Below are 24,202 nucleotides of genomic sequence, written 5' to 3' on the forward strand. Positions count from 1 at the left end.
GAGATGCAAATTCCACATCTCAGACCAGCAGACGACGAGAGGCGGGCTGGCAAGGTCACCTACTGCCTGGACAACAATCTAGGCACTCCTCTTCCCCATCGTTAGACCAACTCACGATTCCAAAGCCTACTTTACACAATGGCACGTGGTACCCCACTCACTGGTGGTGAAGCGGAGAAGTGCATGAAAGCGGTAGAAGAGAAGGGAGGCGTGTGTTTTAGAAACCCGGCGAGAAATCTTCGCTCCCGGTTTCGAGGAATACTTTCTGTAGATGTGTGACACCACTTCCAACAGCTCAACAGGCCTGACCCAGAGCTCCCTGAAGCAAGGAGCGCACCGAGCCCAGCGCCGCGAAGGAAGCCCAGCGCTTCTGGGATAACTGCCCTGAAATCAGCCCAGCTCCAGCCCTTCCCTGCAGGGCACCTGAACACCGTTTGTTCTTTCAGCAACATTTAATCCACTGTTTACATTTTCGGGTTAAGAAAAGCCGAAACAAAGAGGCGAGCATTGGTATCTTTTAAAGAAATTCTCTAGCATGAAACTACTGAAAAGAAACAGGAAAAACCTGCCTCAGGACAAAGCCCTTTGCTAGGGGAGTAAGCCGTGTCCAAACACAGCCACTTGCAAAGGAGGCTTCTGCTACCAGGATTTTGAAGAATCTTGGACTAACTCTAATCCCATCTATATTTATATTTTTATTCTTATAATGTGGTAGCTTTAATTATGACTCCCTTTAGAATCCCCCTCTTTGCTTCCATCCCTTCGGGGTTTCTACCTGGAGCGCACTCAGCCTACAATATCCCACCTAAAAAAGCTCAGCTGCAGTTTTCAAATACAAAAGGACAGGCTTCTTTTGTTTGTCATGAAATACAGATATGGAAAATTTCACCTGAAAGGTAATTTTTACAGCTACCAGGATATGAAAAACAGGAAGCTAAAGGTGCGGCCTTGACTAAACCATTCTCCAGCAAATAAACGCTGCAATGAGCCTCCTTTCCTAAAGTAACGATAGCAAAGTCAACAAGTTTACACCAGCGTTAAATGGAGGCATGTCTTTGCAGGATCAAGGCTACATTTCCAGCAGAGTCGAAACAAACAGCAAAGAGCAGCGCTACACAAGAAAAAAGTGAGGGGCAAAACCAGAACAAACGGTCAAAGAAAAAAAAACACAATAGACAAACACAATCTAATCTTGTGGTTCAATGCAGCAAAACAGAAATTCTGTTATAGCTCTCTTGAGGGTTCACAAACTGTAATTTACAGGAATCATGCTCAAAAAGTACACCCTCTTCCAATCAGAGACGGGCTAGCTAAGAGCAAAGATACTGAACTTATCTGATAGCTCCTCTCCAGTTCTCACTTTGGGGAGTAACTAACAAGGCAGAGCTCCACGCAGCACCTGTGGGACAGATTCTTGGTAGTCGTACCGCAAGAACCGTCCTCTTACATTCACCCTATCGCTGCTGGCTACCTTCCTCCGCAGACCAGGCACACGAGAAACGAGCAGAACTAATTCGGAGACAAAAGGGGTCCCACTGCTCTGAGCAGAGGAGCTGATCGTCCTGCTGACAGCCAGCCTGGAACCGAAGCGCTCGGGAGGATGGATCTCTGCTTTTCCACGAAGGTGCTAAAATCCACTCAGGAAGGAGGTAGAACTAAATCCTCAAGCACCTGGAACACGGTTTCTAGCTCGCGATACCAACTTCTGTTTCTTTTACTTTTCTTCCTTCCACCTCTGACCTAAATAAAAACACATCCTGTACATCTGTGCCACTCCCTGTATTCACAGCGACCGAAGCGGCCGTCGGCCAGCCTTCAGACCTTCTTCCCAGCAATCAGCATCTCCCCGTCCCAACAGAGCTCCAGCCCGTCACTCTGTGGCGGCACGTGGCCACGTTATGTCACCCCAAATATCTCCTGTCACACCCAGCATCCATCCTTCTGATCCAGGATGGAGGTTCATCATAAAGGGAAGGAGGAGAGGGAAGAACAACATTTATCATTATACAAAGGGTCCCCAAAAATGCTGTTTCAGGCATGTAACCTGGATGATTTTCCCACCAGACAGGGCAGAACCCCTGTTACTATGCGAAGGTTTGAGACCCGGCACAGCCCTGCTCCGTGGCACCTCCCTGTGCACTAGGCAGCTTTACTTTGAAGGAAGTCACGATTTCTCACATGAGCCCATTCTCATCACTTCGCACCGTGGGGGACGAGCTTATCAGCGCAGAGTTATCAGTTGTAACCAGAGGAAAAAGTAATGACTCTTGAACTAGGGGTTGCACGGTTAGGGTTGCGTATATTTTTTCAGCAGACGTGGGCTAAGAGCATTTCGCCAGCTTCTAGTCATCTACACAGCAGCAGATTCTACCTTCACCTCACACCAGCCTGCCACCCGGGGCCGGTAACGCCTTCCTCTTGTCCATGCCATTCGCCATCCGTATAAAGCTCCAGATGCACGACATTTGTTCAGCCAGATTGTGCTAATGGGGTGTTTAGGAACTCCATTAGTGCAACAAATCCAGGCTAAAACAAGGCCGTTTCTCCCGCACAGCAGCCACCAGGTTTACCAGAAATCAAAGTTTTGTTGGTTTTTGTTGTTTTTTTTTTTAAAGCTGTTTGCTGCTTTTTCCAATATGTAGCAGTTTATGAAATGCCACAAGATGAGTGTGATGCAATTATTTCCCCATCAGTTCGAGAAACAAAGTAAACAAGGAAAGTACTAAAGAAACAGTTGAATCACGGAGTGTGCAAGAGCATAGAGCTGTATAAAGGAGAACTGCACTCACTGGTTTTCGCTTAGGAAAGATGAGGTTGGGAAAGAGGCAGGGTAGCAGTTACTCCACGAGTCGGCCGCCAGCATGGAATTCTGAAAGCAGAAACCAAAACGGTTACAGCAGTTGAGGGCCGGCACAACCACCTGCAGCTCTCAGCCAGGAACGCGACTTCTCCCCCTCGGCGCCTGCCATCGGCAGACGTGGCTCTCGACCTCCCGTAGTCCAGCGCTACTCTGCAGTGCCAGCTTCTGAGCCTCCTGTCCTGCTCCTGCCCCCCGAGGACGACAGGGCCATTCCCCTTTCGTCGCCCTTTAACTTCAGTCTCTGCAGAGAGCGAGTACCGACCCAATTCTCTTGAAGTTGGCTCGCACAGGTACACGCCTGCACACTTCCCACCGCCCCCTTCCCACCCAAACAGGGTCCAACATTCACGGGAAGCTTTTAGCTCAGCGTGTACCAGTATGATCATGGGAAGAACACATCTATTTCTCAGCTTCTCTTTCATACGTCCTTTTTTGCATCCAAAACAACAACACCTGGTGTCTGAAGCACCATGCACTTGGTCAGACAGGCCTCTTTTTAACCTGTACGTTCACGTATGCGGCAAAACTCAAACGAGACTTAGAAACAGAGCTGCAGGGACACGTAAACAATTTTGGGGTAAAGGTCTGCTTATTGCCCTTTTCAGAACAAATGCATCAGGGATGCGGTCTTATTTTAGAAGCTGTTTTGGGACAAACACAACCCTACTCCGCTGTGCCACTCTCAAAAAAAAAGGCACAGCTGGACCTAGGAACAGATTTAGCATCTCTCAGAGACAAGCTGAGAGGGAAACAAAGTTCGCGGTTCTGCACAAGCTCTTCACCCCTCTCCCTAGCAGCCTGGCAACTTCCAGCTTTTAAGGAGGCGTCGTTTTAATCACAGCCTTGTTTTTCTCCTCCCACGTCCAAGGCAGTAAGTAGACAGCCGTCACCTCCACCTTCCAGCATTCGCGATCAATACCTCCTGCCCCTGGACAGCTGCCTAGCAAGTCTGGTAAATGGCTCCCGCAAACACCCACCAGGGCTCCCGGGATGCGGCTCCCGAGCTGGGCTGCCTTGCCCAGACCCCCTCCGGGGACACCCCCAAGGCAGCCTCGCGCGCTGCTGCGGGGCCCTCACCTCCATGGCCGGCACGGCGAGCTGGGAGCGGAAGGCAGGGACGCTGTAGAGCGCGTCGCCCGCCTGCTGGTGCTCGTGCTGCGGACAGCTCTTCCCCCCGTCCATGGCAGCGTGTGCTGAGGGCATCAGCCCGGGTCCCGCCGCATGAAGTCCTCCGGGCAGGGGGAGCGGGCTGGGGAGCGGTGGGAGGCTCTTTATCTGTGCTCTTCTCCCCGCACCATGTCCTAGGACGGAAAAGAAACGCACGTTTAAGTCCGGTGGAGGGGAAGAAAGCACAGCCAAGATCAAACCTAGCTAAGAAATCGGTAAATAGACGGCAGGCTGCAAATGCCGGCTGCCTCTTTACCAAACAGAGAGGTTTTTACTGGGAAACAGTTCTCAAATCTCACCGCACCTGGAATTCACCTAGACGGCGAACTTAAACACACTTCTGCCTCACTGCAAACGCTGCAGAAGTCTGGCAGGTTGTCGCACTCATCCGTGATTTCTGCAGCAGCCAAGTGCTGGCTTTTAGCTCAAGGAATTTTCTAATACACAAAAAGATTCTGAACTTCTGAGCAAACTCTTGACTAAAACGATCGATTCCCCGAGACTGCTCATTTTCACAGCAACTTACCCTGGCTTAGCAGGTAATTTGGCAGGCCTGAGCTCTCAGGAAGCAGCTGGAATGCCAGCCGAAGCCCTGTAAGATACCGACGTGCCACCGGTAATCAGCACACATTAGCACACAGGCACTTAACTCAGCCCGGCGAATGCCAGCTTCAATTCTCTCAGCCAGAAGAATGTGACCCCCGGTGGGGCACCTTCTCTCCAGAACAGTCCTGGCATCACTGATGGGAACACACACGGCCAGCACTTCCAGCTCTCTGCGTACAGTTTGCGCAGTGCTACCCACGGAAAAAAAGTCTTTTTTTGGCCTGCCTGTCGCTGTTTGCCATTCACCTTCAGCTCTGACCGGCTGTACGTACCCGCGCGGCAGCACAGCACAGACACAGCGCAGCCCTCCTGCTGGAAGCCTCGCAGGTAGCCACGACCTACATTCACAGCCAGCAGATTAAGAATCCTCGCTGACAGGTTCACTGCTGGAGGACGAAAACGTGCCGCGTAGGCAGAACGCTGTTCCACCTGAGCCAGGAGAGAAGCACCCCGCCGGGCGGGGGCACAGCTCGCCCCCGATCTCGCCGCACTCCGATGTCTCCCGTAGCTTCACGGCGGTTGTGCAGTGAGCACCGATGCTCTTCCCCACGGCCGTGCACAGCAGAGGTCAGAGCGGGTGGTGCACCTTCAGCACGAAGGCTGCCAGTGTAAAACACAAGCACTTACCCGCTGCCTTTCGTTCCCCCTGCTGCTAGCACGATGGTTTCAGGATCACCGTTCTGGCAGGGATCAGCCCCACGCTCAGACGTTGCCTTCAGTGCAATTTCCTGGTTGAAGCTTCCGAAGTAACTCCTGGCATGTTTAACTTGGCCTCGCAAGGCAATTTAACCTGCAGTGGCACGGGCAGTCACGACCGGGCAAGAGCAGCAGAGGAGACAAGCGCGGGCACCAAGCCCGGGACGCAACCCGCGCCCCCACGCAGCACACGGGGCACAGCACCAGCACGTCCTGACAGCCCGGCAGGGCTGGGGGCAGGCCACGAGCACAAGAAAACCTCACCCACCGCCACCAGACGACCAGATGACACCACCACCACCTCCCAAAGCATCACACGGCTTTCACCCGCTCGGTATTTGGGCACCGAGAGCTCCGACGATGCTCCGAAGCCAGGACAGTCCCACAACACGGGCGCCTGGGCAGGGGCACAAAACGGCACAGCACCTGGTTCCTCCTCCTATTAGTCTTATCCACCAGCGAGCAGTAAATGCTCAGCTTCTTAAATGGACTAAATCGTTCAAGTTTTATCAGCTGCTCTGCTCCAGAGGGGCAGGTACCGTGACAAGCTCCAAGGGAAACTAATCCCGAAGGGCTGGACAGAATCAAAATCACTTCCAACGCCTGCAAAGTAACGAAAAGATGTCACAAAGGGTTCTTTGGGGGGAGGCTAAATTCTCTGTAACGTGACTGAGCATTAACAGCAATCTGTGCACCCAAAAACTGAGAGAAAAGCACGCGTCTTCCTCGGGCCACCTTCTGCTCTCCAGGACCGTCTGCCACCAGAAGCCTGCGGTGTGACAGCCCAGCAAAGGGACGCGGCTGGTAGGTTCTCCTTGAGCTAGCTACCGATGCCGAAAATCTAAGTAGCACGAACTGAAGCTGCAGTTTAAAAACACCAGCTTTGATCATTTACAAGATACTCGCTACGAGGAGAGTTTCTGAAAAGCCAATTCTGAGTCAGAGCCCCTTTAAAAATAAGTGACCTTTCAGCCGACAGGATTATTTCTGCATTTGTCATGGAAAGCAAAATTAAAATGACTGTTTACTTCTTTCTCTGGGTGGCTGGAGCCACGTCAGGACATCTCTGAGCAGGGCTCACGCGTGCAGGGGAGCAGACGACCCCCTTCCAGCAGGGGGTGGCGAGGGGGGAAGGCACCGGGCGAAGCCCTCGGACGCGGGGACTTCGGGCAGCGAGCCGAGGATCGGCCGCCTGCTGCTCCGGCGAGCGGCGGGCACGCGGACGCCTTCACGAGACGCAGGCTTCCAGACTGAATTAAATCGTTTGCCAGAGGCTGAGCACTTTGCGGTTTAAGAAAGCACTCCCCCTTTTATTTTAGATAAAGAGGCCGCCACCCTGGGACCCGCACGGTTTTGTAACCTGGCAAGCGGCTCGCCGGGCGAGAGCTGCGGCTCGCCGGGCTGCTCGGCCTCTGCCTCCTCCCGCAGCACGGCAGATCGTAAAAAAACTCGCTGCGGCTGCTCCGCCGAAAAAAGGACCAAGCGACCAAGATGTCCTTAGGTGCGTTTTCTCTAGCAGAGCACGACAGAACGTCGCCTCCAAAGAATAAGGTTTGTACACCAGAAGTAACGCCAGGCTGCCTGAAAAGGCCATTCAACTACCAAAAAAAAACCCAGACCGTTTTAATTAATTGCTAGCAGAAGAAATACTCTTTACAAAGGCGCAGGATCACCTAGATCCTTTTCTCTGGCTTTATTTCACCACAGATTTACTGCAGTCTCGTTCTTTTACAGCCAGAAGTGTTTCTTTTTATTACACTATAAAATCCACACTCAGGCTTTATAGTCCATAAGCCCAGGAGCAAAACCAGCTAAAAACACTTAGCTAGCACCCCAGCATCCTAATTAATATTGTTATACCGGCCTCAGGCCCCTTGATTTATTAGCCAAACGTCAGCACCAGGGCTCCCAAAAAGCACTCTGCAGACCGCTTGCAGGCTTGGAGCCTCATTAGAGGCCGCTCCGTCCTGGCCTGCCTCTACAAAAGTCAGCTCACCGGCACGGCGGCAGGGGCAGCGGCACTGCCCGGAGGCGCTCCGGCCCCGCGCACACCCGAGTGAGGTGCTGATGCTGAAGGGCAGCCATTTAAGCAAAGCCTGCTTGCCGTCACGTCTCCTGAACCCGAAGGACCGCCGATGAATTCCTCGGGCAGAGCTACGCTCGCGTCCCGCCTATCGAGCGTCTCCGCGCCCAAAGGATGCTGGAGATGTTAAAATATTCAAGGGCTGCCTCCCGAAGCGCACGGTTTATTGCGATGGAACTGGCGAACGGGGTTGCATAAATGCAGACTTTGACCTCCAGCCCACTGCGGAGGGAGCCAGGAAAGGAGCTGCTCCGGGGAGAAACGGCGCAGCCCCGTCGGGGCGGCTGCCCAGCCACCCCCGGCGGCGCCTTCTGCTCCGCCTTCTAGGGCTGCTTTCTTCTTTTTCTTCGTATTTTTCTCTGACGCCACTGGTGGTCCGCAGGAGATCCTACGACATTTTAATTCACACCTCAGGAAGGACGTAGTAAGAGAGAAAGGGCTGAAGGCCAAGCAAGACAAAGGTTTGTCGTGACCCCACGGAACAGGGGAAACTCCAGGGCTGGCTTTAAGAACGGCCAAGCCTCGTTCCTTCTCTGTCACCGGCTCCTGGCTTTTCTCCTCCGCCCAGAGGACTTGACAAGAGGACCGATGGTATAAACTAAGCCTGTGCTACGACGCCCAAACCCCCCAAACGAAGCAGTGGGGAGCAGAAACCTACAGCTAGCTTCGTTTTCCGTCCCATCAGCCTGCTCCGAGATCCTCCAGTCTTCCAAATCAAGGCAGACGTTTGTAGTACGAGGCTGTAAGGAAGACAAAGCAACAGAAAAACGTAACAAAAACAAACTTGAGATGTTCTTCAAATGCTACACAGAGCTGCAAACAGCATCAATGGCTTGTCTTTATAGATCACATAAATAAAGCTCAGCTGCTACCGAACCGAGGCAGGGAGCTGCGCTGACCTAAGGTCAGCATCACAGACTTGCTTTAGAGACATCGATAGCCTCTGGTGCCTTTAAAATACTGTCTCTGCTCTTCTCACCAGAGAGTTCAGGTTTTTTGCCTTTTTTTTCTTCCAGTTTGTAACAGCTTTCGCTAGGAAATCAGCAGCAGCGATTCCCGTAACAGCTGTAGCAAATATACAGCTTTACTCCTCCATCCAAAGCAACTTACGAAGGGTAAAATCAATAGCAGAGCTTCTGCCCGCCTGCTCTGCATTATCCTGGGTCTTGGCAACACCAGATTTCACCGGCCAGATACTCGGCAGAGTGCTTTTCTCTACAACAGCATTAGTTCCTTAGGAAAACTCTTGCACAATAGGTCAGACCCAATTAGCAAAACGAAGGAAAACTGCTCAAGTTTAAACTCCTACGCTTGAGCAAGAGGCAGCTGGCGAATGCCAACGCACCGAATTCGCGTGACAGATTCCTCTGAAGAGATCAAAGCCAACAGCTGGACGGACGGACGGACGGGTGGGTGGACAGCCCAGAACTCGGGATGCTTTCTTCGGAGACACCGAGAAAATCAGCGAGAGGTGAAGGAGCCCAGACATTGTGGATTCCTGGTCTTGTCCTCTGGGAAACCGGAAAAGGATGAATCCCCCCAACGTTTCTCGGTTATGCCTTACACTCCTGAATCCCAAGGGACTAACGCCAAGGACGGAGATGTGGCAGGGGGCCGAGGGCAGCAGGACACTGCCCATCCCAGCACGAACAGCCTCCGCAGGTGCTTGGTTGGCGTCCTCGGGGCAGCCTCAGAACCACGAAACTCAGCGAGTTCCTGCAAGCCAAAGCTCCCATTTCCACAACCTGCGCTGCCAGCCTAACAGCCAAAACTGATGCTTGCTGACTACTAACTTTTCAGAACTTCTACTGACCGCAGGAGCAGCACCTTCCTCCTGCACGCAGCGCTGAGGGACGCGGCGACCTTCCTCCCAGGCTCGGAGCGATGGCACTCGAGCGACGGCCACGCGGCCGTGGGAAGCACTGGACCCGCTCCCGTGCGGCGTTTGAAAACAAAACCTTCCTGCCCAGCGCGATAAAGCCCCGTGAGCACTCTGATTGTATCGCAAGTCACTCTGATGAAGCTGCAGGGAGGGTTTCACTACCAGCGAGCTTTCCTGAGGGCTCGCTGTTCAGCCCAGCCCCAACAGCCAGCGTCGCCGCGGGATTCCTGCGGGATTCCTCGTGCCTGGGGGCTACGGGGAACAAACCGCAACTTTTAACGGCTTGAGCTGCATAGAAACCTGCGGGATCGGTACTGCACCAGGCAATTTCCAACCTGGAAACCGTAACAAACTGCTCTGCAATAGTCAGGATGGATAGAGCTGTGGGTAAGGGCGCGGTTCACAGGTAGCTGCCACCGAGCGAGGTAAAAACCTTCAGTACGTTCAGAAGAAGCGAACACTTCCTCCCTGTTCCTTTCAGTCTCTGTTAACTTACTCTAAATTGCTCTCCATTAAAAGAAGATAGCTGGGAAACCACAGGTATGCACGCAACAGGCAGAGCTAAACCTGCTGACGGTGAGTTAAACGCGCTCGGCGAGGACAGAAAGGCCCCAGGAATTGGATCGCGAGGAGGCACAGGCACAGCGGGAGGCACGGGCATAGGGGGGCTTCGCTCCCTGCCCGCAGAGCAGGAGCAGGACAGGAGCCCCGAGCCCCCCGCCCCGCCACGGGCACCCCGCCACGGCTGCCGGGGACAGGATTCCTGAGAACAGCTCGTACGTGAAGTGCCCGGAGAAACAGGAACCGAGCCCCACGGGACGCTAAGCGCGGTTTTTGTCTCCATCGCCGAGCCAGCCTTTAGTTCCTCTTTAAAGTTTCTTCTCGCCGTATTTTTGGACGGAGCTGCGGCCAAACATTTCACCTCGAGCGATGAGAGGGGGAGGCTTCGAGGCAGAGCCCCGGTCGCTGGCACCGGCGGGGACTGGCGCTGTGACGCAGGAGAAGCGCGGGAGGGGAGCTGCGACCTGCCCGCCTGCCGCTGCCACGGTGCCCGCACCGCGCTCAGACGGAGCCCAGCAGGAGAGAGACAGCCTCTGAGTACAACAGCTCGACGCCGGCTGAAGCATCGGATCTTTTCCCTGTAAATAATTAGAAATTAAAAAAAAAAAAAAGTATTTCCATTTGTAAATTCTGTCCCCTGTTCACAACTTAACTCCTTTTCTTCAGGCAGATCCAGCTCCGGGCGGCGCAACGAGGCGCTGCTCGGTCGTGCGTCTGAAGCGCTCTTGGAAAAGGGATTTCGAGTTAATTTAGCAAGAAGACAGAAGTTCATGCAGAAACAGAAAATGCTGGGGGTGACTCACTCCAGCTCTCCACTGCTCTTAAGTAAAGGACGGGCGAATTTGTAAGAAAGACAAAGAACGCAAAGTCTGTTCTTTACCGGCTTAGAAAAGAGTCAGGCCAGTCAGGCATTTATCTCAATGAAAACAGAAAGGGAGAATGCCTCCAACCCTGCGTATTAGAAAGCACAAAGCAAAGCGAGCCCGATGCAGCAACTTCAAAGGAATATTAGAAAGTTACAGAGGAGTGGAGAAAATTTAACCTCAGGCGAACGCGGAATACAACCCAGTCCAGTTACAAAAGCGCAGGATAACATCAATCTAGAAGATAATAAGTATCTGTGATGAAAATGGAACCACTTCAGGGCATGCTAACCGAGCGCTTTAAGCCACCTTGATCTCCCGGATGCTTTCAGCAAGCAGGAATGCACTTTGGGTGCATTTGTTCTGTACGGACTTAGCCCCGTAAGCTCCTGCGCGCAGCACCACCAGGCTCGGGAGCGGGACGGAAAAGGAAGCGGGGAAAACCTCGTTACTTACCTGGGCTGCGCAAGCCAACGCAGGGCTGCGGAGTGCCTGAGAACAATCTATTTGACAGATTAACTGCTGGAATTATACGGTCTGTAAACAGGGAGGAGAAGAGCTGAGATCATTTCAAAGCTTCTTGCCAGGTCTACGTGAGGCAGCCGGTGGTGCGTGCAGAAGAGCTAACTCGTCTTCCAGAGACCGGGGGTACGGGAGCGGAAAGGAAGAGCTTCGTGTCCCGAGCAGCACCAGCACAGCCCCTCCTCATCTGAAGCTCAGGCCATGTCGGTGGGGATCAAAGACAGCTTTTGGGAAGGCAACATCTTCGAGAAAACGTGAACTCTCCCACACAGGTAGACTAAAGTCAGGCAGATTTAAATTGCGCCCGAGAAACTTTATTATAAACGCCAGGGAAAAAAAAAATAAGAGCTGGAAACCGGCACCGAGACTGGACAGGGCGCACACACTGCAACGGCAGCGGCCCGCAGAGCCAGGGGCAGCTGAGTCGGGGCAGAACCGGGCTCACCGGAGGAAGGAATCGCTCTCCAGAGAGGTGCGCCATCTTCTCACCCCGTGCAGAAAGCAGCACTTCGCTTCATCTCCGGCTCCAACACGCAAGCATCAGCACAAGCCCCCTGCGAACGCTCCCATCCTCTCCCCGGGCTCTGCGGGCTGTCACCTCACCCCGCACCCCGGGCTGGCAGCCTGCAGCCCGACCCAGCTCTGCCATTCCACCGCGCGCAGCCCGCGACCGGGGTTTCATCTACGCCCCCGGCCCTACACGGGGCTGGATGGGAAGTCCAACCCCACCAGAGGCTCCTGGAAGTCGGAATGTCACGGCCACGGGCGTGAGGGGAAGAGCGGGGCGGCTGTATTCACACCACACGGGTCTGCCAGGGAAACAGCCGGACCGGGAGCGGGGAAGTGCCTCGCATCAGGCTGAGCGCGCCCACGTACGGAGAGGGGAACGGCACCGACGGCGACTCTGACCGAGCTCCGTGGGGTCCTTGTCCTCCTTCCCCGGGGAAGGATCAGCACCGCTGCACAGCACCTTGGGCAGCCGAGGGCTGCGCCGCGCCCAGGCTCACGCTGCCGGTCACCGGGACGCTCCTCGGTGCTGTTCGGATACGCACAAGAGTCACAATGGCCTTAATCCTCCAAAGAAAAGCACAGAAATGCAAGCCTAGATAATGAGAGAAGGAAAAAGCTTCGTCTGGAGCCTTGCTGCTGGCATCTGCCCCAATGTGCCATTCCCTAAACTTCCTCGGATTAATATTAAGCAGTTAAGTGGCACAGCAGCTTTAGCACCGACACAGACAAAAGAGGAAGGTTCATTATCTGTTCCCTGACAGAATTCCTCTTAAATCTTCCCCAGGTACTTTTGTCTCAAGGATGCACAACTGAAGCTAACCGCTGAGTCTCCCTGAAATGCTGACCTCACTCGCTGTTCGTTCGGCTCAGACCCCAGAACGTCGTCGCCCTCCCCGCTCCCCGGCCCCTCTCCGCCAGCAGAGCCGGCAGGTCCCCGGCAGGTCCCCGCTGCAGCCGCACGTCTCACGTTACCTCCCCACAATGAAGCCGCTGCAAAGCAGACTGCCGTGCCCTCTGCTCGCAAGGCTGCTCAGCCTAATGGTCTGTCTCCAAACGCTCTGCTTCGAGAAACAAACCGTTGTTCAAACAGGGACCCGAGCACATTTAATTAAAGCTTGCTCGTAGAGGAGGACAGGTTCCGTCTGCCCCTGCTCTTCCACCCGGGAGGCGATACGACTACGTCTGGCCAGAGCACAAATTCCCCCCTACACACGATGCACGCCCCTGCCAAGGACCCCGGCACGTTTTAGCGGCAGCCGGTGCAGCAGCACCGCGCACAGCCGCGCACCCAAGCTCCCAAAGCGGAGCAGGTGGGTTTGTTGGGCAGGAGGACGGCTGGGCGGCCGCGCAGCTCGGACAAGGAGCACACGGAACCGCTCTCCAAGGCAGCAGCTCCGCTCCAGCAAGGGCTCGCCCTGAGCAGGGCAGCTCCCGGCAAGGCCCTGCCGCAAGCGAGGTCCTGGACGAGAACAAACCGCAGCAGGAGCAGGCCCGGAGCAGGCACCTGGAGCTCAGCTCCGCGACGGTCCGGCAGCAACGGAGCACGCCTGGACGTAGCTGTAACACAAGCCCGACACAAACGGGAATGAGCCAACCTCAGAAGCACACCTGCGAGGTAGAAATGCGCTATTATACTGGTTAATTAAAGGGGAAGAGAAGAGCAGGAGGAACAGAGCTGAGGTTCAAAGCCCAGAAACGCAGGTCTCCGGATCCTCTGTGCTTTGCCTCTACCCCCAGTTCGAGGCGATCGCAGGAGACGCATTGGAAGGAACCAGCCCCATCTGAGCCGAGCACGTTGCGACACCCCGTGCCGTGCTGCCACGCGGGGAACGAGCGTCCTGGTTCACACACGGCCACGAAATACTCCAGGACTCCAAAGCCTGCTTCCCTATTAATCGTGAGCACATAAACCCCATTTCAAAGCAGGCAGCCTCCAGGCAGGCTCAACGTGCGCCTCCTGTGTGAGAGAGGCATGTACTGGTCTCTTTCAGAGCTCCATGTTTACGGATCTTGATCGTGTTACCAAAAGAGACCGAAGAGTTTTAAGCCGAAATGGTTCAGAATATAAAACTCCTAATTAAGCCTGGACGGCTTTCCAGAGAGATCCAGGCTCTCACGATTAAAAATCAAAGCGCAGTATTCAGCGACTGCACAGTTAGCTCTTTATGACAGTGCCACTGTTCAAAAAGCTTTAAACCTGTGTCAGCGTTTTCATTATAAACCCTCCATTTCAGGGATCTATAACTTAAGCTTAAAAAAGGCCTATTCAGTCGGGAAACACAGCCCTCAAACACACCACACGCTCAGGATTTTAAACACAAAATTTAGAAAAAAAGGAAAATCCTCTCCATGTACACTTTAGCGCCAAAAAAAGCCTGCAGCGAACGTGGCCGTAGCGCTCAGCGAGTGTCCGGTTTGGCAGACGCAGCCCGTCCCATGCCTGTCCCATGACGAAACGCGACGCTCGGCCCCGCTGCTCCTGGCCGGGGCGGCGGGGAGCAGCGGGGGACACGCCACGGGCAGGGCTCGGGAGCTCACAGCAGCGAGCCGCCCGCTAAAGGAAGGGAGAAGTGAGCTTTTTTCAGAAGTCTGTTCCTGCTCAGGAATGAGGATGTAAGACCTTGACAAAGGTATGGGAGGAAACGGCATTTAGCAAATCACTGAGAACTGCGAGGTTTCAAACAAAGGTGTGAGTTCATACCTAAGACAAAGCCGTCTGCGGGACTCGGAGAAATCTTTCAGAACACTTAGAAGTAAGGAATCAAACTTGAGACCTAACGTTAAAGGAGAAAAAGCTGTAAAATTCACTGACTGTGCCATCTCCGGACACGCTCTGTGCGTTTACCATTGCATTTTCCTCTACAAAAAACGTTTTCGCTTTCAGCCACTCCGAAAGCCCCGCATAAGCAAGACTGATTCCAAAAACGGGCAAAACACCATCAAAGGAAACAGGTGGGGAAAGGCACCCTTCTTGAGCAAGCCAGCCATCCTAGCTATTACTCGAAACAATCCCAGATACAAACACCTCTCAGGTTAGACACGGAGCCCCCGATGCCAGCCGCAGTTCTGGTAACTCCAGCACCTGACACCAGGCAAGCGGGCAGGCAGAAACGGGGGAGCGCCCGAAGTCGCCGTGAGCACCGGCTTCGCGCTGTGCCGCTAAGCGCCGAGGTTTCAGGCGTTTTAGGCTGCTCCTCTGGCAGTGATTTAAAAAGTACTTTGGATGATTCAAGCAGCCTTCCCTCCCACAGCGCTCACGCCAGCCTTTCAATGAGACTTCGCTCAGCTGAGCTGCTAAAGGTAGGGTCGTATTTTAGGAAAATGAGCACAAACATCAAGGGAATTGATAACCATCAAAAAAGAGCAAGTGCCGGAGATGAGAACAGAACTCTTTGAGGCTTTGAGGGCTGCAGCTGGCATCCTACCTAGTAACTCTGCAAAGTCTGCTTTAGGGGACGCACAGCGCTCCCTGAACTGAAAGCAAAAGCATCGGTATGTGATTTTCCACTTAAAGACATTCCCACGACCGGCGGCCGTTCGGCTGAGCGGAACCAGGCCGATCCACGCTCGGTGTCCCGATGCCACGGGGGGCCCGCAGCAGCCAGCGGCGCAGCACACGCAGCCGGCGTCCTCCTGCCGCCAGGCTCACAGCCGGCGGGGCGCAGACACCAGAAAAACCCCCACAGGCCGCCGGGTCCCGCAACGGACCCGCAGAACTCGCCCTTCAAAAGTCCGTCCTATTTCACTTGGAAACGGAGCGTGTTAGCTCGGAGTCACAGAGAGATCGAGCCCTCCTGGGCTGGTATTTACGGCTACTTTTGAGACCGGAGCTCTCTCTTAAAGCCTGCACCGTGATTTAATGGCGTTAAGAACCCAGGCGGGGGTGACCACCGACAGCACCAGAGCCGGGTGCCTGTGAGCGTAAGCTCCGTGCCCCAGAGGCAGGCAGTTGGGCCAGCTGGGCCGTGAGGACCCACGACAGGCAGACGCTCGGTGATCGCCGCGGGGGGGTTCTGCGCCCCCCTCCCAGCCCCTCGCCCCTCAGGGCTGCTCGGGCTCAGCACCCTTCCGAATCGGGCCCCGGGCGGCCACGAGCCCCCGGCTCTGCTCCGGGAGGGGAATCGGCACCCCCAGACACCCACCGCGCACGGAGCCGAGCGGGGCAGCACCGAAGCCCCTCGGGAGGCGGCCGGGGCGCGGAGCCCCCCCGGGGCCTTCCCGGGCTCCGCTGCACGGGTAGACCTGGCGGCCGCGGCGCTCAGCGCGGTGCTCAGCCCCGAGCCGCGGCCAGGCGCCAGCGGCAGAGCACGGCGGGGACCCCCCGGCCCCGACCCCGACCTCCCCCCGGCCCCGAGCCCCCCGGCCCTCACCGTGCCCCGGGCGCTCAGGCTCCCGCCCGGCCGCCGCCACCTCGCCGCGCTTCCGGGTTCCGCGCGGCCGCCATCTTGGGGGGACGCGGCCCGCGGGGCGGAAGGGGCGGGGGCGGCGACGGGGGGGGGGGCCCGGAGGGGGGGGGCTCCCGGGGGGGGGGGGGCCTTGAGGGGGCCCGGAGGGATCCAAGGGGGACCGGGGGTGTCCGCGGGGGGTCCTTGAGGGGTCTCGGAGGGGTCCTGGCGGGATCCCAGGGGGGCCGGGGGGTCCCGGGGGGATCCTTGAGGGGTCCCGGGGGGTCTCAATGGGGCCGGGGGGGGGGTCCATTAGGGGTCCAGTGGGGTCTTCGGAGGGGTCTTTGAGGGGTCCCAGGGGGGCCGGGGGGGTCCCAGGGTGGGTCCCAATGGGGCCGGGGGGGTCCCGGGGGGTCCTTGAGGGGTCTCGGGGGGGTCCCAGTGGGGCCGGGAGGGTCTGTGGGGGGACCGGCGGGTCCCGGTGCTGCGGTTGCTGGGGGAGCTGGTGGGGGGCTCCCGCTCAGGATTACCGGGGAAGCGGCTGGGTGGGAAATAAAAGCCCTGGACCCCCCCCGCGCTGCTCGCCTTCCTCCCCCTCCGCCCGCGTTTATAACTTTTTAAGCGTGCCTGCATTGGGTCCTTGCCCCTTGTAAGCCCCGGGGTGACGAGGCCGATCCCCAGAGCCACATCCAGGAGCGTTCCCACGAGCTCTGTCTGCACAGCGGCATCCTGACGGGGAGGTCTCCGGGCTGACCCCCAGGAGGGAGGCGCAGAGCCAGCGGCACGGCGGGGGGAGAGGCGCAGGCCTTGGTCGTGGGTCCCTGGCACAGGGACGGGACGGACTCACCGCCCAGGTGCGCCGCGATGCTTTGCTGTCAGCGGAGCGCTGGGCACACGGGGACGGTGCCTGCACAGCGCCGGGACCCACCTGTGGAGCAGGGCACAGCTCTGGTAGCCCAGGTTTGCGGGTGCCTGGGAGTCAAATGCCAAGGCCTTTTGGGATCCAAGCTCTGCGCCCCCCAGGGCAGCCCCTCCAGGACCTGCTGAAGGGGTTCGGGGAGTCGGGGAAGTATCGGGGTCACCCCGTAAAACCCTGGCCCTGCTGGGGTTTGCACGGAGCCCCAGCAGCGTGAGCCGGCTCAGCCGGGAAGCGGCCCCGTACCATCAAAGAAGCTGTCTTCAAAGCAGACGGTGAGAACAAAAGGCTTGGGGTTTCGTGCACAGCGCTCGAGGAAGGCAGCCTGCACCGGCACGGCCAGGGAGCCTCAGGCACCAGCACCCTCAGCTGGCCTCGTCTGCTCCTCGGGGAGCCGAACGCTTTGTCCTGGGGAGCTTCAGAGCCTGCAGCAGCGAAAACCCAAAATCCGGCCTCGCCCGTCCCACAGCCCGCTGCCGCGAGCGGGCACCTCGCAGCAGGACCCCGCCGCCAGCTCTGCCAGCCCCAGCCCCTGCAGGGCCTCAGCCCGGGCACGAGGGAAGTTTCCCCTTCTCCTGCTCAGGCCCAAACACAGAATTTGTCATGTTTGGGCTTTTGGGGCTGTCGGTGAGCGCTGCTCTCAGAACACTTCATTCATCTGCGTGCGTTAATTAATCAGCAATTGCATCATGCCTTCTGAAGTATTCTTTTTCCAGAGGTTAATGCCAGAGGCTCTGGCTCCTTTAAATCACGCTTTTAGGAACTCCTGCTGCTGCTCTGGCTCTCACTGCACACCCCAGCGGGCTCGCTGAAGGCACCAGCGACACATCCGCAAAGAGCAGCACTGCCCTGCCTGCGCCGTCCTCGTCCCCCGTACGGGTGGGAGCTCTCCTACATGAGAACAATTGCTGAAGCCTCCTTAGCTGTGCATTTTTAGGGCTTAAAATCCCCTAGAGCTATTTATGTAGTGCGATACCAGTGAATCAACGCAGTGGGAGAACCAGGACGGATCCAGCCGGCGGTTAGTCAGCCTCCTGTAACCGCTGCCGGCCCTGCCGCTGGTGCCGCAGCTCCAGCACTCGCCTCCTCCCCACTTCCCACCCCAGTTCCCGTTCCAGGCACAAACCCGCTGACCCTGCGGTCCCCTCTGCACCCCTAAATCCCCTCCAGGAGCAAGCGCAGCACCTGCTGCAGGCAGCCACCAGCCATGGTTTGGGGGCCTTCAGCTGCGGGCCCTGGAGCTGGGGGGCAGCGGGGAGGTGCTGGGTGTGTTCCTGGTGGGTGCAGGGCTCTGCCTTCCCCGTCCCCACGTGGGGGGCATCACCCCGTGGTGCTGGGATGTCCGTGTGCAGTGCTGGGGACGTGGCTGGGCCGCGTGCTGGCGCTCTGCCCCTCACAGGAGAGCGATGCCCCCGGGAAACGCTCTGCCTTCCCCAGAAGAATCCCTTCCCAGGCAGCCAGGCCTCTGGGGTCACTGGGGCCTGGGATAATGGGCTCAAAAACGAGAGCATCGGGGCCCGGAGCCTGCGGCCTCGGCTGCCGTGCGTGCCACGGGGCCGCTGCCGTGGCGGTGCCGGGGTGAGCCCGGCTGTGTTGCATGCGCTCGGTTCCTGTTTTTTTCCCACAGCCTGGAAATCCCCTGACTTTCCGCCGGGGCAAGGAGCCCTGGGTCCAGCTGGCTCCCTGCCGGCCGCAGCTTCGGGAAGGGGCATCTCAGGGTGGGGGGACAGAGCCACTGCCCTGTGCCAGGCCGTCAGCGCAGGCTGGAGCCGAGCAGGGAGCCTGGACGGGACCCGGCTGCCCCGTACCTGGCAGGAGCCACGCTGGGGGGCAGCATCCTGCAAAGCCCCTCAGGTTTGGGGAGCTCCTTCACTGAGTTTCCACCTCTGGGGAGCCTCTTTCTGCGGCACCGGGAGCGGCAGGGAGCAGAGTGCAGCTGATGCAACCCGGCCGGGAGCTGCAGCCGAAGCCATGGGAGCTGCCTCCTGCCCGCGTTTCTTTGCTGTGGACAGTTTCCAATCGATCCTGCCCTCCTGCTGCTGGGAACCCGGCCCTCTCGGGAGGGGGAAGCACAGCACTTACCAGAATTTGGGTGATCGCTTTCCAGCACTTTGGACTCGGTGCCAAGATCGAAGTAAATCACACGCGGCCAGGCGCTATCATGAGAGAAGCCTGCAAGGGAGCAGGAGGAAAAAGATGGTGCTGCCAGAGCCCTGGGGGGCGGCTGCGCCCCCTTCTCTGCCCTGCTGCCAGCTCCAGGCCCTGTGCTCTGGGAAGGCTCCCCAGCTCCGCAGGGTGCTGTGGGGATGGAGCCGGGGAGATGCCCCTGGCCCTGGGGATCTGCAGAGCCTTTGGGGACCCCGGGCTGTGGAGTACGGGGCTGTTTCTGGGCCGCAGCACTGCTCCCCAGCAGGACCCCGAGCTGGGCTGCCAGCCATGGAGCTGGGAGGGCGGCCACAAGGCTGCAGATTTATGCCTGAGGTGTTTAAATACGCTGCTCTCTGCAACTTACAGGGTCCTTCCAAAATGATCTCCCTTCAGTGACGCCTTTGTAATCTGCACGTCTGCAGCGCAAGAACATTTGCACTTTGCTGGATGCCCGGCCTCCTGCAGAAAATCCTTCCAAGTGCTCCCCAGCCGTTACCGAGAGGCAGCCGGTCCCCCCAGCCGCCCGCGGGGGACAGCAGCGCGTGAGGCTCCCGTGAGCCCCTTGGCTGAGCTCCCGGCTGCCGGACGGAGGCTGCAGCACGCTGCGAGGTGTTTGGTGCAACCCAGCGAGCGGCGGGAGCCTTCCCAATGCCCGTATGAGGGGAGGCAGTGGAGCAAAGCCAGCTCTTGCTGGAGAAGCCCTGCAGCAGAAGCGTTTCGGTCAGGAGCGTCCCATCCTGCAGGGCCCCTGCCTGTGGTGCTGTCCCGGTGCCGCCGTCCCGGGGGTGCCACCGTGCGCATCGAACCGGAGATGTTTTCTCCGGCGCTCTCTGTGCTTTTTTTTTGTACCACGCTGACCAAAAGCAAACGCCGACGGCTGGAGGTGACGGCCTGCTCCCGGCCCTGCTCCCGGCCCTGCTCCCGGGGCCAGCCGAGGGCGGGCGGCCGCTGCTGGGTGCGCGTTCGGCCGGGAGAGGGCGGCTTCTGCCGCCGCAGACGGGCCTGGGAAGGGCCCAGCTGCGGGGTGCCTGCAGGTGCCAGGGGGATTCGCGTTGGGTATTAGGGGAAATCACCCCAAAGACAGGCCCGGGGCAAGGCTGGGCTGGGCTGGACCAGCAGGCAGCGGCGGTGGGGCTGCCTCAGGGCACGCCGTAGCCTCGTTACGCAGCCGGGGGAGCCGTGCCCGTCCGTCAGTCCGTCCTGCGCAGCTGCCGGTCCGTCCGGCCCGCTCGGATCAGCCACCAGGGCGGGAATTATCTTCCAGCGGTGCTCTCTGGGTGCTGCTGTTAAAACACAGCAAGGAGAAAGACAAATAAATGCTCGTGAGATGAGAAAGCGGCCAAAAGGTCGGGGCAGTGCACGAGTGAGCGTCTGCAGTCAAAAACACGGGTGATTTCAGTAAGCTCCCCGGTAAATCCGTCTCCTGCAGGCGATGGAGCAATGTCCCAGGAAAAGCTGTGAGTTGAGCTGCGTGAGGCACCCCAAGGCTGGTGCTTGCCCAGCAGCTGAGCGCGCGGCTGAGGAACGCCGCAGTGTTCGGAGCCAGGTAACGGAGCTCACTGCGGGCTTTGGGACCATCATGAGCGTGACCTCAGCAAACCGCGCCTGGCTCCATCCAAATCCTTCTCCCCCCGTGCCTCCGATCAGCATCATCATCGTCATCATCATCGTCATCATCATCAGCAGCAGCAGACCCCAGCGCGCGCTGACAGCGCCGCGCAGCACAGTGCACGCAGGCGCTGCCCCCAGCCCAGCCCGGCTGCCTTTCAGAGGCCGCCGGAGCGTTCCCTGGACCCCGTCTGGGGGGGTTACAGCTAAAGGCGGCGTTCGGCTTTATTTGTTATTTATTTGTTATTGTCCCGGGGCGTGGAAACGTGTCGGGACCGACCGACGCGTGCCGGACGCCTCAGGAGGCACCGGCAGGGGAAGGAGACGCGGGCAAAGCGGGGTGTAACGGGGACACAGGAGGCTCGGGGGGCTCTGCGGGCCTCGAGCACCGGGCCCGGAGCACCGGGGGGGCCGGGAGGGGCCGGGCGGGGCGGGGCAGGGCCGGGCCCCGCTCCCCGGCCTAGGCCCAGGCCCGGCGCCGCTCCCTTCCGCGCCCGTCTCCATGGCAACCGCTTCCCCTTCGCCCTTCGCCCTTCGCCCCGCCGGCGGCTGACGGACAGCCCGCCCGGCCAATCAGAGCGCCCCGCCGCCCGGCCGCGCGGGAGGGCGGGCTGCAAACTCCGCGAGCCAACCGGAAGCGAAAGCCGCTCTCCCGGCTCCTCCCCCTCGCCGCCCGGCCGCGGCCAACCAGCGGGCGAGCGTGCGGGGGCGGGGCCGGCGCGACGGCCAATGGGAGCGCACGTCGGTCGCTAGGGAGGTGCGAGGCCCGGCCGGGGAGGGAGGGGGGGTAGCGGCGGGAGCGCGGCGGGGCCGGGCGGGGGCGGGAGGTAAACAAAATGGCGGCGGCGGGCGCGCGGCGGCGGCGGCGCTGAGGGGGCGGCGGGAGCGGGCCCGGAGCAGGCCCCGGGGGCAGAGCGGAGGCGGCAGCGGCCGGCGGGGATCCCCCTGAGGCCGGGCGGGAGCGGGGAGCGCGGCGGGGCCGGGCCCGGTTCCCGAGGCCCGGCAGCGGGGAGGGGGGGACGAGGCCGGCGGCCCCCAGCCCCCCCCCTCCCCCGACCCGGGGTTGAGGGGGCGGCCGGGGGGGGGCGCGGCCCGGGCCCTTCCCGAGAGGGCCCCGCCGCTCCCGTACCGGAGGGGGGGGGGGGAGCACCGGGCCCGCCCCTCCCCGCCGCTCTCCTAGCGGCCCCGTGCCCCCTGCCCCGCGGGAAGGAGCCCGGGCGGGGGCGGCGGCCCTGCCCTGCCGCGATCTCCCCGTTGCCGGGCGGGGAATGGGGCGCGTGGGGCCGCGGGCGGGGGCAGCCGCGTCCCGCTGACGGCGGCCGTCTCGCGGTGCTCGGGGAGGCTCCGGCCGGTTCTGCGTCGCGTGAGCCCAGCCGGAGCCCGGGGGGGGGTCGCATCATGTGCCAGGCGGAATCCCGGTGCTTGAAGGATGCCCCTGGGAGGTCTCGGTAGGCACCGAAGGCCTCAAACTTTGGTAGGCGTGAGAAGCGAGGGCGTTAGGATCGTTCCCGAAATCTCCTTCGAGGAAACGTGGTTCCAGCTTCCCAACGGCTGAACCCCCCCAGCGCCCGTGCTCGTGCGTGGAAGGTGAGGCCAGCGGGGCAGAGACGCCCCCCCTGCCCTCCGCCTTGCAGCCGGTGACTGTGCTCTGCTGGTGATGGAAAGCCACGAAAGGGACTTGGCACTTGTCTGGTTTCATGCGGTGGCCTGAAGTCCCGGAGGATGACCTAGCACTTCGCTCGACAAACTGGGCCAAGCTAAAGGCCAGGTTGACTTGAAAGAACCCTAGTGGTGGGGCCAGGTCGGGAGCAAAGCGCGTCCCAACCTGCGTGCGTCTGGCCCGAGATAAATTCTTTTTAAGAGACTTTGCGTTACTGGAGCAGGCCTGGATCTTTTAGCATCCGCCTGAGCTGGAAGCAGCTCGTAGTTCTTTTTGTTTTGTTTTTTATTCATGTTTGTACAATCTTCTGGATCCTTTTTTTTTTCAAGAAGGAGTAAAAGGGAGTGTTGGAAACTCACAAACGGGATTAAAACCCTGAGCGCTTAAGGAAGGCAGGTGAAGGAACTTAATCCAGGATGGATATGCAGGAGCCGCAGCAGCTGGGTATGTTTGCCGAGAGCGAGCTGATGTCTGTGGGGATGGACACCTTCATCCATCGCATCGACTCTACGGAGGTCATCTATCAGCCGCGGCGGAAGAGGGCCAAGCTCATCGGCAAGTACCTGATGGGAGACTTGCTTGGAGAAGGCTCTTATGGCAAAGTCAAGGAGATGCTGGACTCCGAAACCCTCTGCAGGAGAGCTGTGAAAATCCTGAAGAAGAAGAAGCTGCGCAGGATCCCCAACGGGGAGGCAAATGTGAAAAAGTGAGTAAACGTTCCTGGGGGCTGGGGGGTTGACCTTGGCCGTTATTTTCCAGCTGAAGTCCTCTCGTTTTAAGGAACCCCATAGCTCTGTGTTGTGGGAACGCTCCCGAAGTCGTGGGGGCTCAGGAACTGCGGGGCTGAGGGCGCTCCTAAACTGTCCCGCGCTGAGAGCGGGGACAGGGAGCTCGGCCTCAAGGGCAAGGGGGCAGCTCCGCTGTGAACTGGCAGCACGTAACGCCTCTTTTTTTGTGGTGGTGGTGCTGAGAGAGGATTCCTCTTCAGGATTTCATGTCAGAGTGGTGAGCGGTGCTGCTTTTAGCTGGGCGAGGTGAGGGGTGGCGGAGCTGGGGGTGCGCAGACACAGCCTGCACCGGCACCAAGCGGCGTTTGGCTCCTGGGGGTGGCCGTTGGCGCCGCCACCGCTGTGACAAGTGCCCGGGACGTGTTCCCATGTGCTCCCCACCCGGTGGGCACAGGAAGCCGTGGATTTTCTTCCTGGTTTCACTCCTGACTAATGGGTTTAGGAAGCAACTGGAGGCTCTTCTCAGTTGAGTTCTGCAGCTGTAAAATGGGGACAAGGGTTGCCAACCTCTCCTCAGTGACTCAAGATCTGTGCTTGGAAGGCTGTCCAAGTGCCAGTTACGTCCCGATTAGTCAGGGCACAAGTAACTAATTAAAACAGGCCGGGGAGAAGCCTAGCGTTGGCTCCTCTGCAGGGCTCGTTACACAAAACTTTCCCTTTCGGCTCCCTGCCCCGTGCACCGGGGCCTCGCAGCCGGCTGCGTTTCCCACAGCGAGCTGTTCGCTGCGGCCGCGCGAGATAGCTGTTTATCTGCCGCGAAGGGGAGCCTTCTGCAGCCAAAACAAACTGCTCGCAGGGTTTATCTCGTGGCAGGAGGGAGATCTTGGGGTGTTCGGAAGACTCCGGTGTTACGGCCTCAGCTGCGGCGTGCTGAGCCCGGAGCCCTGACCTAGCGGCGTCTTGTTTCTGTTTCTCGGGTTGGGTTGAGTTTCCGAGCCCAGCTGCGA

At 58.7% G+C, this 24,202-nt stretch overlaps 2 protein-coding genes across 6 annotated transcripts in view; one reads left to right on the forward strand and one right to left on the reverse strand.

The window, feature by feature from the left end:
- Positions 1–16,228, reverse strand: part of SBNO2 (strawberry notch homolog 2) — a 58,022-nt gene extending 41,794 nt beyond the window's left edge. Inside the window, exons 1-4 of one of the 4 annotated variants that reach the window (XM_083811021.1) lie at positions 16,121–16,214; positions 10,075–10,433; positions 3,938–4,161; positions 2,790–2,869 (exon numbers count right to left, since the gene is read on the reverse strand). In XM_083811021.1, coding sequence (XP_083667147.1) covers positions 2,790–2,869; positions 3,938–4,161; positions 10,075–10,138 — 368 coding nt within the window. In that variant the 5' untranslated portion in view covers positions 10,139–10,433; positions 16,121–16,214. Of the gene's footprint in view, positions 1–2,789; positions 2,870–3,937; positions 4,162–5,260; positions 5,921–10,074; positions 10,434–16,120 lie in introns of those variants that run through there. The other 3 variants (XM_083811018.1, XM_083811019.1, XM_083811020.1) reach the window with 3 other exon arrangements.
- Positions 16,229–21,737: 5,509 nt separating this feature from the next.
- STK11 (serine/threonine kinase 11) overlaps positions 21,738–24,202 on the forward strand; it is a 39,088-nt gene continuing 36,623 nt past the window's right edge. The window contains exon 1 of one of the 2 annotated variants that reach the window (XM_083811038.1): positions 21,738–23,173. In XM_083811038.1, the coding sequence (XP_083667164.1) occupies positions 22,884–23,173 (290 nt within the window). In that variant the 5' untranslated portion in view covers positions 21,738–22,883. The remainder of the gene's footprint in view (positions 23,174–24,202) is intronic. The other variant, XM_083811037.1, reaches the window with a different exon arrangement.

Source organism: Anser anser (assembly GCF_964211835.1).
Source record: "Anser anser genome assembly, chromosome: 25".
NCBI classification, from domain to species: domain Eukaryota; kingdom Metazoa; phylum Chordata; class Aves; order Anseriformes; family Anatidae; genus Anser; species Anser anser.